The sequence below is a fragment of the Rhinatrema bivittatum genome, chromosome 5, assembly GCF_901001135.1.
Source record: "Rhinatrema bivittatum chromosome 5, aRhiBiv1.1, whole genome shotgun sequence".
Classification (NCBI taxonomy): Eukaryota; Metazoa; Chordata; class Amphibia; order Gymnophiona; family Rhinatrematidae; genus Rhinatrema; species Rhinatrema bivittatum.
This window is the reverse complement of record NC_042619.1, coordinates 240876721-240893025: the sequence shown is the minus strand read 5'-3', so window position 1 is coordinate 240893025 and position 16305 is coordinate 240876721. Positions and strand designations below refer to the sequence as shown.

The following is a 16305-nucleotide window of genomic DNA, read 5'->3' as shown; positions in this document are numbered from 1 at the left end:
TCATTGTTTACCGATTTCTTTATCTTTTTTCAAATATGTTAATTAAAACAATTAATTCAACAACAGCAAGATTAACTTCATAGTGTTTGATATGTCATTAGGTTTAAAGTTCTGTTTAGTGGAAACTGTGGGATGCTGAAATTACATCCTGATGTTTATTTTACTGCATGTTTACTATCACTTTATCTACTTATCTGCTTACAAAACAAATCATGTGCATGCTAAGCTCCCTCCCTTTTTTTGTTTTTACTTACTTTTAGCATTAGTGTTTTAGATTTTTGTTTTTTTTTAATTCTAAGCACCAGGTCTTATTAACTATAATGACATTAGCATTTAAAAGAGAGGCTTCTGCTCCTTAGGCTGGCCAGAGCTGGGGAGCAATCATCGCTCCAAGAGTTGGGGGAAAAAGGCCCAGCTATTGCATGATAACTCCTAGTGACAGACTCTAGGTACAAACGTACCAAGTTGCAGTAGGGAGTGGAGAATCTCTTTTATGCCACTGGCCGTGACAAATTTAAAATGGGGCAAATCCCCAAATAGCTGCACATTAAGTACCACATTCCTCATTTCTACAAGCCAATTCTCACTGATCTGGAAGCCTAAAGGAAGAACTTGATGAGTCCAAAAACCTAAAACTCTTTTGGGTTACCCTCATTTCTCCAGACATGTTTGAGATTAATACCCAGAATTATCAGAAGAAATATGAGTTTCTGTGCCTGACTCCTACACAGTAACAATATAATGAGAAATGACTGCTCACCTGATAATTTCCTTTTCTTTAGGACAGTCAGATGAATCCAGAATAAGTAGGTTTATGCTCCACTACTAGCAGATGGAGACTGAACAAACTGACTTCACAGTATATAATCCCCTCTAGTAACATCAGCCTGCCAGTATTCTCTTCAAAAGCAACTGTGGACAGACTAGCAAAAAACTTGATTAAAAACAGATAAACATTTTTCTTTTTTTAATCCCTTTAACACGTAACCTCATAGGAGGACTATAATACAATCATTTGGCAGCTAAAGGAAGGAAGCTGAATTCATCTGACTGTCCTATAGAAAAGGAAATTATCAGTTAAGTAGAAATTTCTCATTTCTTAATGTCCAGTCAGATGAATCCAGAACAAGTGGGATGTACTCCAGCTACTCCCTCATAGGGCGGGAGGCTGCCCGCGGTCCAGTCAAACCGCCCGTGCAAAGGCCGCGTCCTCCTGGGCCTGCACATCCAGACGATAATACCTGGAAAAGATGCATAAGGAGGACCACGTTGCAGCTTGGCAAATGTCGAAAGGAAACAACAATCTAAATTCTGCCCATGACACTGCCTGAGCCCTAGTGGAATGAGCCCTAACCTGACTAGGTAACGGCTTCCCGGCATCCATGTATGCAGCCATGACTTCCTTCTTAATCCAGTGAGCTATCGTAGCCCACGAGGCTGGCTCTCCGTGAAGAACAAATAGATGGTCTGACTTGCTTGCAAGTAGCTCATGTAAAACAAATCGAAGAAAATTCTTTTTCATTCAGCGCATAGTTAAGTTCTGGAATTCATTGCCAGAGGATGTGGTTACAGCAGTTAGTATAATTGGGTTTAAAAAAGGTTTGGATAAGTTCCTAGAGGAAAAATCCATAAACTGCTATTACGGTAATTAATAAGCAGTAGTAGCTTGTGATTTATCTAATGTTTGGGTCCTTGCCAGGTACTTGTGACTTGGATTGGCCACTGTTGAAAACAGGATACTGGGCTTGATGGACCCTTATGTTCTTATGACTTCCGCAATGGTTCAGTAACCTTGAGTTATCTAACAATATGCCTCCTGACATTCAAGGGTTGCAACAAACAATACTCCTCTACATCTTGCTCTCTAAGGATAGTAGGGAGATGGACTGATTCAAGTGAAACTCAGTGACCATCTTTGGTAAAAAGGAAGGAACAGTATGCAGCTGTACCACCCCAGGAGTCACCTGGAGAAATGGTTCCCAGCAAGACAAGGTTTACAGTTCAGAAACCCTACATGCAGAACAAGTGCCACCAGAAATACCATCTTCAAGGTCAACAACCGCAAGGAGAGAGTATGTAGCGGTCTAAATGTAGGGCATGCCAAGAAGTCCAATACCAATTAAGACTCCACAAGGGCACCAAAAACCTCAAGAGAGGCTCAAGAAGTTTCACGCCTCTTAGAAAGTGGGCCACATCAGAATGAGCAGACAAGGATCCACCATTTACCTGACTCCTAAAAACAGGAGAGTGTTGTTAGCTGTACCTTCAAGGAATTGAGAGCCAAGACTTTATGCAAGCCATCTTGCAAAAATTTCCAAATGAGAAGAATCTTGACCAAGGAAGGAAGAGCACCTTGATCCTCACACCAGGCCTCAAACACTGTCCAACCTGCACATAGGCCAAGGAAGTGGAGAACTTTCTTGCTCTTAGTAATTTGACAATCACGGCCATGGAATAGCCCAGTTTCAGCAAGTGAGCCCTTTCAAGGGCCAAACCAAAGACAAAATTGATTTGGATCTTCATGAAGTACAGGTCCCTGCTGCAACAGGTCCCTGCTGAACAGTTCCTTGTGTGCTGGAAGTCGAAGAGGCGAATCCACCAAGGTTTCCTTGGCCAATCCAGAGCGTCCAAAAGCACCATCCCTCGAATCAAACTGCCTGACATGGGCCATGGAGGAAAGGCATACAGCAACTTGTCTTATTTATTTATTTATTTATTTATTTATAATTTTTATATACCGAAATTCTTGTTGGGAAACAAATCAGTCCGGTTTACAGGTAACAACAATAATGCCACGGGACGGGAAACAGTGCCCCTGGCTTTACAAGAAACATATTAAACAAGGCTTTACATGAAACATAATGAACAGTAACGATTCAAAGAATCTACATAAGGTAACTTCTCTGGGTTAGGGACAAACTTGATGGTTTTAGATAAAGATGAACTAAGGCTGGTTAAAAATATAACTTGGTTAGATTTCCCTGAAGTGTACACAATAAATACAATATAAAAATAAAATAAAGATTGGAATTGAAATTAACTACTTAAATGAGGTAAAAATACAATAACATGTAACAGATAAATTAAAATAGCGAAGGCAGTTTGTGTAACGTAGTCTTTTGGGTGGTGATTTGTCTTCCGGCCACCCTTGCATTAAGGCATTGATCCCCAAGGACTTTGGACCTCTTCTGTGACTGAAGAAGCGCGGAACCTTCGCATTGTGCAAGGTCGCCAACAGGTCTAAGAACGGTAGACTCCAGTGATCCCGAATCAGTTGAAATGCCTCATCTGACAATGCCCACTCTCTTGGATCCAGCCTCTCCCTGCTGAGAAAGTCTGTTCTTACATTGTCTTTGCCTGCGATGTACATCTGGAGATGCACTTTTACCCATTCCATAAGTTGATCTATTTCCTGCAACACTTGTTGGCTCTTGGTACTTCCCTGCCGATTGATGTAAGCTACCATTGTAGCATTGTCCGACATTATTCAGATCGATAGACTCTGTAGCCTTTCATTGAACTGTAAACACTTCAACCAGACTACCATGGCTTCCAGGCATTTGATGTTCCAGAGAGACTCCTCTGCATTCCAGCGGCCTTGTGCTGTCAGCTCCTGACAGTGAGCTCCCTAACCAAGGAGACTTGCATCCATCGTCAGTACCAGCCAGTCCAGAGGTATTAAGGAAACTCCCTTCCTTGGATGTTCTGCCTGCAGCCACCACTGCAGTTACCACTGTAGGTGGGAGGAAACCTCCACTGGCAGGAAAAGCTGAATTGAATATTCTTGAGACTGCGGGTTCCACGGAGACAGCAGAGGACACAAATGCACACTTGCCCATGGTACCAATTCTAGGGCTGCCGCCATCAAGCCAAGTACCTGCAGGTAAGACTATATGGTCGGGCTCAGAGTGGCTATCAACAGATGGAGCTGGGCTATCAACTGCTGAAGTTGAACTGTCGACAGGAACTCCTTGCCCCGTTGTGTTTCGAAATGAACTCTGAAGTATTCCAGTGACTGAGAAGACTGAAAACTGCTATTACCTAGATGAGTTGCTGCAACAGGGAAATCACCTCGAGTCACCAGGTGGCTCACTTTCGGTGACTTGGCTCAGAGCAGCCAGACATCCAAATATGGGAGTACTAGGATTCAAGCCCTTCATAATTCTGCCACAGCTACTACCAGTACCTTTGAGAAGATTCTGGGAGTAGTGGCCAAACAAAAGGGCAGCGCCAGAAACTGAAAATGGCATCCCAGCACTGCAAACCGGAGAAGGCATTGATGTTCCAGTTGGATGGGAATGTTGAGGTAAGCTTCTGACAGATCCATGGAGGTCTGAAACTCCTGACTGCACAGCCAGTATTACTGAGTGCAGTGTTTCCATGCGGAATAGGTTTACCCGCAGATGATGGCTGACACCTTTGAGATCCAAGATAGGAAGAATGGAGCTCTCCCTTCTTTGGCACACCGAAATAAATGGAATATCGCTCCGTATTTTCTTGAGACGCGGACCCTGGACCACAGCCCTCAGACTGAGGAGCCTTGACAATGTACTCTCCACCGCCTGCTTCTTCTGCAAGGAGTAGTAGGGCAACTCCATAAATACGTCCCAAGGAACACTGCGAAACTCCATCGCATATCAGTCTTGCATCACTTCCAGGACCCCCTAATCTGATGTCATTTCGACCCACCTCTGGCTTCCCTCTGTCTCCTGTTCCCGGGGATGGGACAGGAAACCTTCATTGGGAGGCTCGGGAGATTCCACTGCTTGAGCTTGCGCCTCTTCTGGGCTGTCTGGAATGAAAGGACTGAGACCTACCGAAAGGCCGAGTCCTCTGAAAGGTCGGGCTCTAAAGGGTCAGAAATGCCTGGATCCTCTAGCATGACCACTCATGTTAAAGGGGCACTATGTCTGCTTTTTAACCTCTGGCAAACAAAACCAGAAATTTGCCCCACTTACTGGCCAGTTTCTCCAACTCGCTCCCAAATAAAGGCGAGCCGTTAAAGGGCAACTGGCACCTGGCAGTTACTATCGAAGCCATCCCTCTGGCAGCGGTGTGGACCAAATCACAGCCCTAATCAGCCAAGAAGGCTGAGGCTGGTTCCAAAGCTGACCTGGAATTCACCCCAGAATAGTCAACCTCCTGGGAGAGAAGCAAACAAGCGTGATCCATGAGGGAACAACAAGAAGCTATCTGCAAGGATAATGCCACTGTTTCAAATGCCTGCTTAAGGATAGTCTCAATCTTTCTAGCAAGAGCATCCTTCAAGGCCACTCCTCCTTCCACAGGAATAGTGGTCTGCTTGGAGACCTTGCACACAAGTGCATCTACCTTCGGAAACATAAGCGCCCTCTTACCACTGGATCCAGAGGGTATAGACTTTAAACAAGGACACCAAATCGGGATTTCTTTTCACTCAGATATGGAATCTGGCCCAGACATTGCAAGCATGTGCAAGGTCTGGGAGATCAGAGCTGGCAGTTCATTTCTATGAAAGAACTGTAGCATAGTTCTTTATGGTTCTAGCCCTGGAGGAATTTCACCATCCTCCAGAGAAGCAGGAATCGGCATCATCATCCGAGCCATTCGGATCTCTATCAGGAGGATCAGCTGTCACTCTAGGAGCACTCCTGCACTTAAAAAAAAAGGTCCAGACAAGGTTCCTACTTGCTCTTCTACTCTAGAAGTAGTGGAGCGGGTTCAGGACTGCGCCTGAAAAAGGGACTGCAACCCTTGTAAAGAATTCGACCCAGGAAAGTGTAGAAGTATCCAACTAGGAGACACCCGAGGTGCACTCACTGAACTACCATGCCCAGCTGAGGAGTCAGTTAGGGGAGATCCAAGGTCAGGGACTCCATCTGAGCCATCTTTACCCAGACCTACAGCTGGCTGGGAAGAACCATGCTTAGTGAAACCAGAAGAGAACAACACTCCCTGAGCCTCCAAATAGTACTGACACAAATTAGCAGGCACTCCTTGCTGAGATGCCCTAATATGACAGGCAGTGCAAAAGGAAAAGTGCTTAGGCTTCTTAGGAATAGGTGCCAATATGGCTGACAGCTCGCTGAGCGGCAGCTGGAGGTGTGTGTCTAGCTGGGGTTTTTTTCCTGAACATTCAAAAATTCTAGGTGTCCAACATTTGGGCACCCTATGCTTGGTTTTCACAATGCTAGGTGTCTCATACCTAGGTGCCTGTAGAATAAGCTCTGCTCAAAGGACAGGTATGCAAAAACCCGCTCAACTTGGACGCACAAGGAAGTATGAGCCTGGATGCACAACAAAGCCTGACTAGGCATCCGGAAAAACTAGACGCACAGCCAGATGCACACGGTGAACCGACAATCCTGTAGAGGGTAGCCTAAGAAGCACGCGAAAAGCCGTTGAGGCCTACCTCGCGGCGTACAATCAAGAAACCTCAGAGTGGGGCCTAGCCATCGGAGGCTGCTCAACCCGCCAGACTGCCCACGTCTCTGAACCTCCTATGGAGCGGGACGAATAACAGAACGGCAAGCCGAGCAAAGAGACCAGGAGGAAGGAAGCCCAAGCAGAACTCTCCTTCACTGTCTCTGCAAACATTTTATTATTATTTTTTAAAATTAAAAACACTTACCAGAGCTCAGCCTTATGTGGCTGAGCACAGAGGCGGTCTCCGGCAGTGGGGGGGGGAGCATTTGCTGTCACCACTGCGCTCAGCTTCCTGAACCCGCTGACATTCAGCTGATGGCTGAAAAAACAGCTATCTGAGCAAGGCACATCTCTAAGGGACCATGGAAATCACCTCAGGAATTCTTACCTGGGAGAGGGACCTTATGGTATCACCATAGGAGAGTGGGGCAAATTATTTTTCTCCTTTTCTCAAATCGAAGCAATCCCCAGTGGGGAGATGCACGTCCACCATCTGATGGAGATGGAGAATACTGGCAGGCTGATGTCACTAGAGAGGGTTATATACTGTGATGTCATTTTGCTCTGTCTCCATCTGCTGGTAGGGGAGCATAAACCCACTTGTTCTGGATTCATCTGACTGGATGCTAAGAAAGATGTCAGTTAAAATGGCTCCTACTAGGAGCCTACATTCCAAAGTCTCTTGAGATGATCGGTTTTTTTTTGGTTTTTTTTTTAAATTTCAATAAAGAAAGCTATTCCATTAGCATAAGTACTCTAAGCATGTGTCAACAAACTTTCAATCACATGAGTTTATATAAATGCATTCTCCCCTTAACATATACCGAGAGTCTAGTTAAGGGCCTTGACTATGGATGTGTATTTAAATATAGTTGTAGGATGGACACCAGGAGACTTCAGAACCTAAGACTGAATGATACATGTTTCCTGGTATATTCCAGTACAGCGGTTCTCAACCAGGGTCTCGCCAAGCACATGCAGGAGTGTCGCCACACTTCCCAGTCCCCCGCTGGCTCAGCTGTATCCCCTGCCCCAGCGAAATAGGAACTTTTCTTCCACCCAGACTTAAAATGATGATAGCTTGGGTGGAACGCGGCAGAAGAGCTGGAGTCAGTGGTACCAACATGGTCGCTTCTTCCTGCCCCCTGTGGGCTGGAAGAGGAAGTGGTATGTAGCGGCTGCACGCACAGAAAGAAGAGGCCGTGCTAGTGTGGGCAGCATCGGCCCGAAGAAGATAGGTGCAGCCTGAAGATTGAGCAGCGCAGGTTGAGCAAAAGAGGAGCATTGTCAGCCCCCGTGGCTGATGGGACTCCTTTCTTGTGGTCACGAGGGCTGTAAGTGGAGGAGGCTGCTGCCGCCGCTAGGATTGGACATGGAGGAGGCTGCTGCCGCTAGTTTGGTGGGGGGGGGAAGAGAGTGAGTGAGCAAGCATATGTGTTTAAGATTGTGTGTGTGTGTGCGCGAGTGTGAGAGAGAAACAGCATGTATGTGAGTGACTGAGAGCCTGTGTGTGAGACCATGAATGTAAGTGTATGATTGAGAACCTGTATTTGTGAGAGAGATCATGTATATGTATGATTAAGAGCCTGTGTGCATAAGTAAGAGACAGCATGTATGTAAATATGTGATTGAAAACCTATGTGTGTAAGCGTGAAAAGACAGCATGTGTCTAAATGTGTAATTAAGAGCCTATATAAGTGAGAGAAAGAGCACATGTGTATATGTGGGTGACTGAGAGCCAATGTGTGAGAGAGAGAACTTGTGTGTGACAGAGAGAGGAGACAGTTACAAACAAACCATCCCTCCTCCTGCTAATTCAAAGCAATCTCAGGGCACCTGAATATCAAATGTTCCCAGGTATGCAGAGCAAAATATTTTTTTAATCATTTTTCATTATCTGAAATCTGTTCTTTTTGTTAGTATGGTTTTACTGCTATTGATTTTATATTTCTTGATTTGTTTTGAGGACTGGTGGTGTTTCTCTTTTTCCTTTGTTGCACTGTACACAGAGTCTCTGGCTTATTGCGGTTTCCAGTTCATTTTTGGTCTGCATGTTTCTAGTTATGCTTTATGATCTCTTTATTCTTTGTTAGGTGAGGGTCAGCACATGTGATTCAGGTGAGGTTTTCTGCTGGCGTGTAGTTTCTGTGTAGGGCTCTATAGCAGCCTGGCTTGGTCCGTTTTCCTAATAGGAGGAGTATTGGAGTTTTAAGGCCCAGTGTAATATTTTCAGTGTTGCCTTTTCTTAGATAAGGTGGTTAATGTTTTGAGTGCTGGAAATTGGTGCTGTTTTGGTATGGGATGTTTACTATTTATGCAATTTCTGTTCAGACAGAGCACTTATCTTTCCATTTTGTCATTCTTAACAATAAAAGTAATACTAGGCCTTGATTTTTTATTTCCGCCATGAATTGTAATGAGCAGTGTGTCACACGTGAGTGTGGTCTGACAGGTGTCCCGATGGGAAAAAAGGTTGAGAACCACTGTTCCAGGAAATACACAAAACCTCCCCTACTTTCTTCATGCACTGCACAGAAAACTTCACATTAGAACAGTGAAAGTTTTACTTTAGTAGTTAATGAAAGAAGAATAAGCACCAACATGAAAAAAGAAATTATATCCCAAAAGCAATTTATAAATCAAACTACTAAAAAACTGTAGATCCTAATGTGTGTGGGTGTCTGCTGGCAGTGCACAATTCTAAAGACGGCCCATGGAATTGCAAGTCTCTAATGGACTGCATACAAAATCTAATGGTGCTGGGGCTTTCTCTAGGCAATTTGATTTTGACTATTAAGCCAGCGTGCTGACCAAAAACCAACTTACTGACTGGCAAGAACAAGTTAAAATGTTCATTCTGTCTATAGAATCAAGAACTTGCTAGGCCCTACTTATTTATGCCTCTCACTCATGACTCCTCTTCGGGTTTCCAGCAGCCCCATCCTCGTTTTCCCATTGGTTGCTAGTCACAGCTCGAGAGCCTACTCAGTATCTTGAGCTATCTCAGTACTTAGCCCTTTACCTCATCCTCATCGCTATTCTTATGGTGAGCCCCTTGCCCCAGAGTACTCAATGAATCACTGGACATCAATTTTGTTTTTAACCAGCAAGGTTGGTTTTTTTTAAACAAACAATAGCTGCTGAAAAATAGCGAACACTCACTTAAAAACAAAACCACAGGGGAAAAAAAAAAAGGGTTTTCTATTTTGTTTGTAAAACAGAATATCCAGCAGTGTTTGCAAAAAGGCTAAAGTAGTTTGAATAGAGTTTTTCCAAAACTGTCATAGTCAAAGCGACTCCTGACAGCCTGGGGATATCAAAGACGTTTTACTTCTGCATGCATTCACCGACTGGGCGGACTGATATACTTACTTGCTGTTGAGAAGAAACAGGCTCTGAGGATAGATTTTGGGATGACCTGCTCCGAGGCGGTGGCAGAGGTGGTGGGTCCAGTGTTTGCACAGGGGGTGTCTCAGATGTGAGAAGTGATGCTGCAGGCGTAAGTGGTTCTGGTAGCTTTTGGGAAGGTGATGGAAGAGGGATAACGGGCTGAACAGCAGTGGCAAGCTGCGGCTTTAGAGGCTCAGGAAGCAAAGGAGACACTACAGAAACAATTATGATGCATTTAATGAATAATCTGCCCTGGAGAGAGGCACAGAACACAAAACAGAAGCAAATGTCCTTTCAAAACCTATTACATTTCATCCTTAATCTTTTAGTGGAAATGCAAGAATTTCTCCTCTCTTAAGTGGCAGAGTTATTTCTTGAAAGAACAAAGTCTGTGCTTAAAACATGAAGGGCAAAGCTACATTAACTGGGCAAAGATTCTCACCCTCTTGAAGTATATATGTGAAAAACAGGGCTGGAGGTGGGGGTTACAGAGTAGGACAGATTTGATTTTCAAAATAGAGGCTTTTAACTACTCCTGCAATTGATGGATGCATATCTGTACAACAAAGTTTATTCAAGCTGTTTGGCAAAACAAAACAGCAGAATCAAGACAGCACAATTAAAATAACTACATTTCTTCCTCTTAAAAGCAGTTTGCTAGGTCAGGCTGAATCATCTCTAGTACTTATTTATTTTTATTTAAATTCTTTTAATATACCGATGCTCAAGACAAAGTCTTATCGTACCGGTTTACAGTATAACCAGGGGGAAAAACCAATAACCAGAAGAAAGAAAGTTACAATGAACAGGGATTACAATACAGGACAATTGAAAGAGGAAGAATTAGTTTAACAAAGCTCTCCTAAGAGTAAAACGATTTAGTACACCATTGATTAGATGGATAATTAACTGAGTGGTTCAAGCATAACAGCACCCACAGGGGGTTTTGCAGAAAGACTCTTCCCAATCTGTGTCTGTGGGAGAAGACCTTGATGAATTAGGTCGTAAAAGTGCAAATACTAGGCATATGGTCACACACAGACAAAACTGAATTAGAACATTTGAAATCACTGCTCATCATTTTTAAACGTGCACTAGCTCAACCTTTTCCTATGTATGTTTTACTAAAAAAATTTTGCACAGGTAGAGAATAACTATATAGTACCAGATTGGAAACTGAATTGGACAACAGTCTCCATCAAGCTGGTACTCAGCTCAACTCACTTATCTAGAACATGAACCAAAAATCGGATAAGACAGAGGAAGTGGACATGTGGAGTGTGTGCACTGGGATGATGGAACAATAGTCACAAGAGATGAATCTTACATTTTGTTGGTTCAGCTTCTGGTGTGAGCCTCCCCAGAGATGAATGGGTGTGGCTTTGTGGTACGCTGATAACTCCAGCTCGTGGAGGAATCGTCTGAAATAGTAAATGCCAGAATATTGCAAATAGTTAGTGTGGAGTAAATGTGGATCACACAAAAAAGGACATAGCAAAAAAGAGGGTGTGAAGCCAATCAGTGATGCTGTTCCACGTGAAATAAAGTAACAATATTTCAAGGGATTTCTCAAGATTTCGACTTTATGTAGACAGCTTCAAAGAAGCACTTTGTCATATGGTATCCCCACCTTATTTGTGACTGGCTTTTGATCTTTTGGCAGGCTTTTCAAGCCCTTTAAAACTGTTTACTTTTCTTTACAGTAGGTGTCCAGTTTTTACATTCGGCAGGCACTTTCACATTATTGGTAAAGACAGGTAATGAGGTTCGTTGTGTTGATTAATCTCAGTTTTACTTTTACTTTGACGTTTTCTTTTTTTTTTTACTTTTCTTAATGTTTTCTTTCTTGGTGGTTTCTTCTACCCGTATAACTTTTTTCTTTAAACATCACATTTTATGCCCAACACTATAACTACATACCCCGTTTATGGTAGGCTCCTTATTCCTATAATATTTTGTTTTCAATTCTTAAATATGCCCTTTTCTCTGGATTTGCAGCAGATTATTGAACATATCAACTTTAGAATTTATAAACTACATGTAGTACGACTGTGCTTTATTTTACTTTTACAATACTTTTGTTTTCAATACAGTTCTCTGTTTTTTACTATCTTCTTAATTTTTTTGCAGGATGCTTCCTATCTAAAATTTAAATATTTAGATATTCGAACCTTATTCCTTGGGATATGTGCTTTGTATTTTGCATCTTTTGCTATTGTTAGCTGTTTTATATACTGATGTTCTCATTTAGATTTTTTCATTTTCTGTTTAGATAACAATCTATTGGAAATTGTTCCTTGTGAGTTCCTCCCGACACAGCCCCTATGGCAAAACACGGCCGTGTTGGGGGACTGTAACTTTATACTTCTTTGAAGCTGTCTACATAAAGTCGTTGTCTTGAGAAATCTTGAAGTATCATCATCTTATTTCACATGGAACAACATCACTGATTGGCTTCACACCCTCTTTTTTGCTAAATGCCAGAATATGACGTCAGTTTCTGCTGGATTACTGCGAATGCTTTAAGGCAGTGTTTCCCAACCCTCTCCTCACGCTTAACCATCAGGTATTCAAGATATTTATAATGTGGCAACCCTGAAAACCCGACTGGATAGGTCGGTACCTGGAGAAATACAGTTTTCAAGTTAAGCGATGCTATGCGCCTTAGTGAGGATTTTCTTGTAGACCAATTCTGAGATGCATTGACCCTCAAAGCACCAAAGTCCGTAGATCAGACAGGCAAGGCCCTTTGATGATCATTAAAAGTAATATTCCTCATTAAAAGAAAAATGAAACCAGTGTTTCACATTTTGAGCAGCTTTGTGACAAAAAAAAAAAAGGGTATTCTAACTAAAATCCAGGAAGGAAAATGATACAGAGCCAAAGATGGCCCAAAGGCATCCAAGAGCAATTATTCCAGAGAAACCTACACGAAAATGATTCTCCAATGCTGTTTGGTCTCCAATCTCTGGTCTTTAAACAACTCTCTTTTGGTTTATGTCTAAATAAATCACTGCCCCAGGAATGGTGAAACTACATGGATTAAAATAATCATATAAACTTTCTTGAGCACTTTTGAGTTCCACCTTTACCTTTTCAAGAAAATGGGGAACCACAGAGAGGAGAAACAGCAAATATGTAGAGGGACAGAAGAATTGATTCAGGAATTCTCCAGCATATTATGAACTGAGCAGGTGAATAAAGATGACTTGGCTAAGAACAGAGGTGCACACACAACTACTAGAGGGCAGATTCCTCATTGGAGCAATGTCACACATGAGACCAAGAGAAGATTCACACTCATTTGTGTGGTAAGATCCAGAAACTTCATTCTCATAAAAGCCATGCTGGGTCAAACAGATAGTCCACTGAGCGCAGCACCCAGTCAGGTCCCCTTCCAGAAGTAAGAAGTGGTGATCTCCATGTCTACCTGGCTAAGAACTATTAATGGTCCTGTCCTTTAGAAACACATCCAAACCGTTTTTTTTAAAGCCAGCCAGGCTATCAACGTTGAACATATCCTCTTGCAACAGATTTCACAATTTAATTGTACATTGACTGAAACCCCCCCCCCCCACCACTCTGTTTTAAATTTGCAGTCAGTTTCATGACGTATCCCCTAGTCTTAAGTACTACCTGAAAAGATAAATAATGGTTCCCTATTACCTGTACCACACTACTTATGATTGCATAAAGTTCTTTTTCATCCTCTCTTGGTCATCTTGCCTCCAAGCTAAAGAATCCTAACATCTTTGCCTTTCTTCGGAAGGCAGCCAATCCATCCTCTTATTTTTGTCACCCTTCTCTGCAACTTTTCTAGTTCTGCTATTTCTTTTTTGAGATAGGGTGACTCGAACTGCATAAAGTATTTAAAGTGTGGTTGCACCATGGATCTATACAAAGACCTTATGATTTATTTATTTATTTAGGATTTTTATATACCGACATTCTCGATACAAATATCAAATCAAGTCGGTTTCCATAGAACAAAACTGTCGCGGTTAAGGCATTACATAAAACAGGGTTTCTGAACATAAGAACATAAATATTAAATAGACAACAATAACTCATCAAAATAACGTGAATAAATGTAGGGATTAGCTAAGAAGGAGGGTAGGCTATATAGGGATATACAGGTAACAGAACAGTGTTGATGGGCATATACAAGAGAAATGCATGAGCTAAAGAACTGATGCATCAGCAATGGAGTCTTTCAAAGCAAGTGGGCTGTCCAGATAAGGCGTGGTCAGTCCTTGAGGGGATATGGGCGGTCAAGGAAATAAGAGAGGGCTATATTGCTCTTTGACCGGTGTCGGAGTGTTCCTGCGATTCTGGATAAGCTTGCCGGAAGAGCCACATTTTTAGGTTTTTCTTGAAAGTTAGATGACATGTCTCTTGGCGTAGATCCGGCGGTAAAGAGTTCCAGAGGGTGGGCCCGGCTGTGGAGAGTGCTCGTTTTGTTAGTGAAGTTTTGATCGGAGGAGCATATAAGGAACCTTTGTAGTTGTATCTGATAGGCCTTTGTGATGTGTGAGGGCGGAGTTGCGAGTTTAGATTTAGGTGGGCGATGCCCATAATATCCTTGTGGATCATTGATAATGACTTGAAGGTAATTCTGGCTTTTATAGGAAGCCAGTGAAGGCTGTGAAGAATTGGTGTGATGTGGGCTCTTTTGTTTGTGTTGGTGAGTAACCTCGCCGCAGCGTTCTGCACCATTTGTAGGGGTTTTGTAGATAAGACCGGAAGACCTAGCAGTAGAGAGTTGCAGTAGTCTAACTTAGACAGAATTATAGACTGGACTACTAGACGGAAGTCACTGAAGTGGAGGAGTGGTTTCAGATTTTTTAGCACTTGAAGTTTGAAATAACATTCTTTAGTTGTGTTGATAACGAAGGATTTAAGGTTGAATTGGTTGTCAAGACGCACCCCTAAATCTCTGACGGAAGGGGAGTGGTTAATAGATAATTTTGCAAATTGTGTTGCGCTTTGGGAGTTGATGAGAGTATGGTTTTCGTCAGGTGAGATGATGAGGATTTCTGTTTTCTTTGTATTGAGTATGAGGTTCAGGCTGGATAGCAAAGTGTTGATGGATTGTAAGCAATTATTCCAATGTGCCCAAGTGTTTTGCAGTGATTCTGTGATGGGAAGGAGTATCTGAATGTAGTCAGCGAAAATATGATATCCTCAGTTTTATTCTCTATTCCCTTCGGAATAATTCCTAACATTCTATTTGCTTTTTTTTTTTTTTTACACTGCAACTACAAAAGGATTTCAATGTATTCTCCACATTGCCTCCAAGATCCTTTTTCTGGGTAATAACCCAGAAAACACAGGGAGGGTAAGTTTCAAAGGCATTTCCAGAGGTAAACCAGTGCTTTATCTGCAGAAATGGCCTTTTACAAAATTGTCCGCCTGATATGCGGGTTAATGTCATATATACATGTACATCTATCTGGACTGGGCAGAGGTATTCCTGGGAACAATGGTGGAGATGGGTTGTCTTTAAGTGTATACTTTTACATTTTCAAAAGTATGTGGTTAAATTTTCCTGGAAAAATCCTGTACACAAGTTAGCAAGTGTAATTGTGTGCAGCTAGACTTGATGGGATCATTTTCAAAGCCAATTTGACATGTAATATAGTAACGACAGCAGATAAAGCCCAAATGGTCCATCTAGTCTGCCCAGCAATTTGCTTATGGTAGTAACTGCGGCTCCATGCAGTCACCCCCAAACATTCTGTTAAGGGTAGTAACTGCCGCTCCATCGAGGTTACCCTATGCAGAAATGTTATTCTGGATTTCAAATTTAGGAGGGTTGTTGTTAGAAAGTTATCTCCCATAGTTACGATTATTTGCCCTAATGTACATCACTTGGCAATTGTCTGTACTGAATTTCACCTGCCATTTAGATTTCCCAGTTCCCGTCTTGTAAGGTTCTCCTGAAATTCCTCACACTCTGCTTATGTTTAAACGTACTTTGAGGTCCGTATTTAAACAGATTGTCTGGCTAAGTTCTGGACTTAGCCGGAAAAACTGCAGGTTTAACAAATCTTGCAGGTTTCACCACCTCTGACTTGTCCAATTAAATAATTAGGTGGTTAATTACTTACAGGCCGATTCAGTAAAAGTCGCGGGCGAGTGCCACCTCTCCTGGCACGCGCACAGGCCACTCTCCTGTGCGCGCGATTCAGTATTTAAATGAGGGCCCGCAGTAAAAAGAGGCGCTAGGGACACTAGAGTGTCCCTAGCGCCTCTTTTTTGACAAGAGCGGCAGCTGTCAGCGAGTTTGACAGCCGACGCTCAATTTTGCTGGTGTCTGTTCTCAAACCCACTGACAGCTACGGGTTCGGAAACCGGACGCCGGCAAAACTGAGCATCCAGTTTTCAACCTGCGGGCCGATTTAACATTTTTTTTTTTTTTAATTATTTTTTACTTTTGGGACTTCCAACTTAATATTGCCATGATATTAAGTCGGAAAGTGTACAGAAAAGCAGTTTTTATTGCTTTTC

At 42.6% G+C, this 16305-nt stretch overlaps 1 protein-coding gene across 9 annotated transcripts in view; it reads right to left on the bottom strand.

Annotated features, from left to right (window-relative positions):
- SYNJ1 (synaptojanin 1) overlaps positions 1-16305 on the bottom strand; it is a 222428-nt gene that overhangs the window by 14906 nt on the left and 191217 nt on the right. For all 9 annotated transcript variants that reach the window (XR_003857030.1, XM_029603578.1, XM_029603579.1 and 6 more), the window contains 2 exons: positions 11123-11216; positions 9778-10007 (listed from right to left, as the gene is read on the bottom strand). Coding sequence is in view for 8 of the 9 variants with exons in the window: in XM_029603578.1 (XP_029459438.1) it covers positions 9778-10007; positions 11123-11216 (324 nt within the window). In the remaining variant the exon portion in view is untranslated. The remainder of the gene's footprint in view (positions 1-9777; positions 10008-11122; positions 11217-16305) is intronic.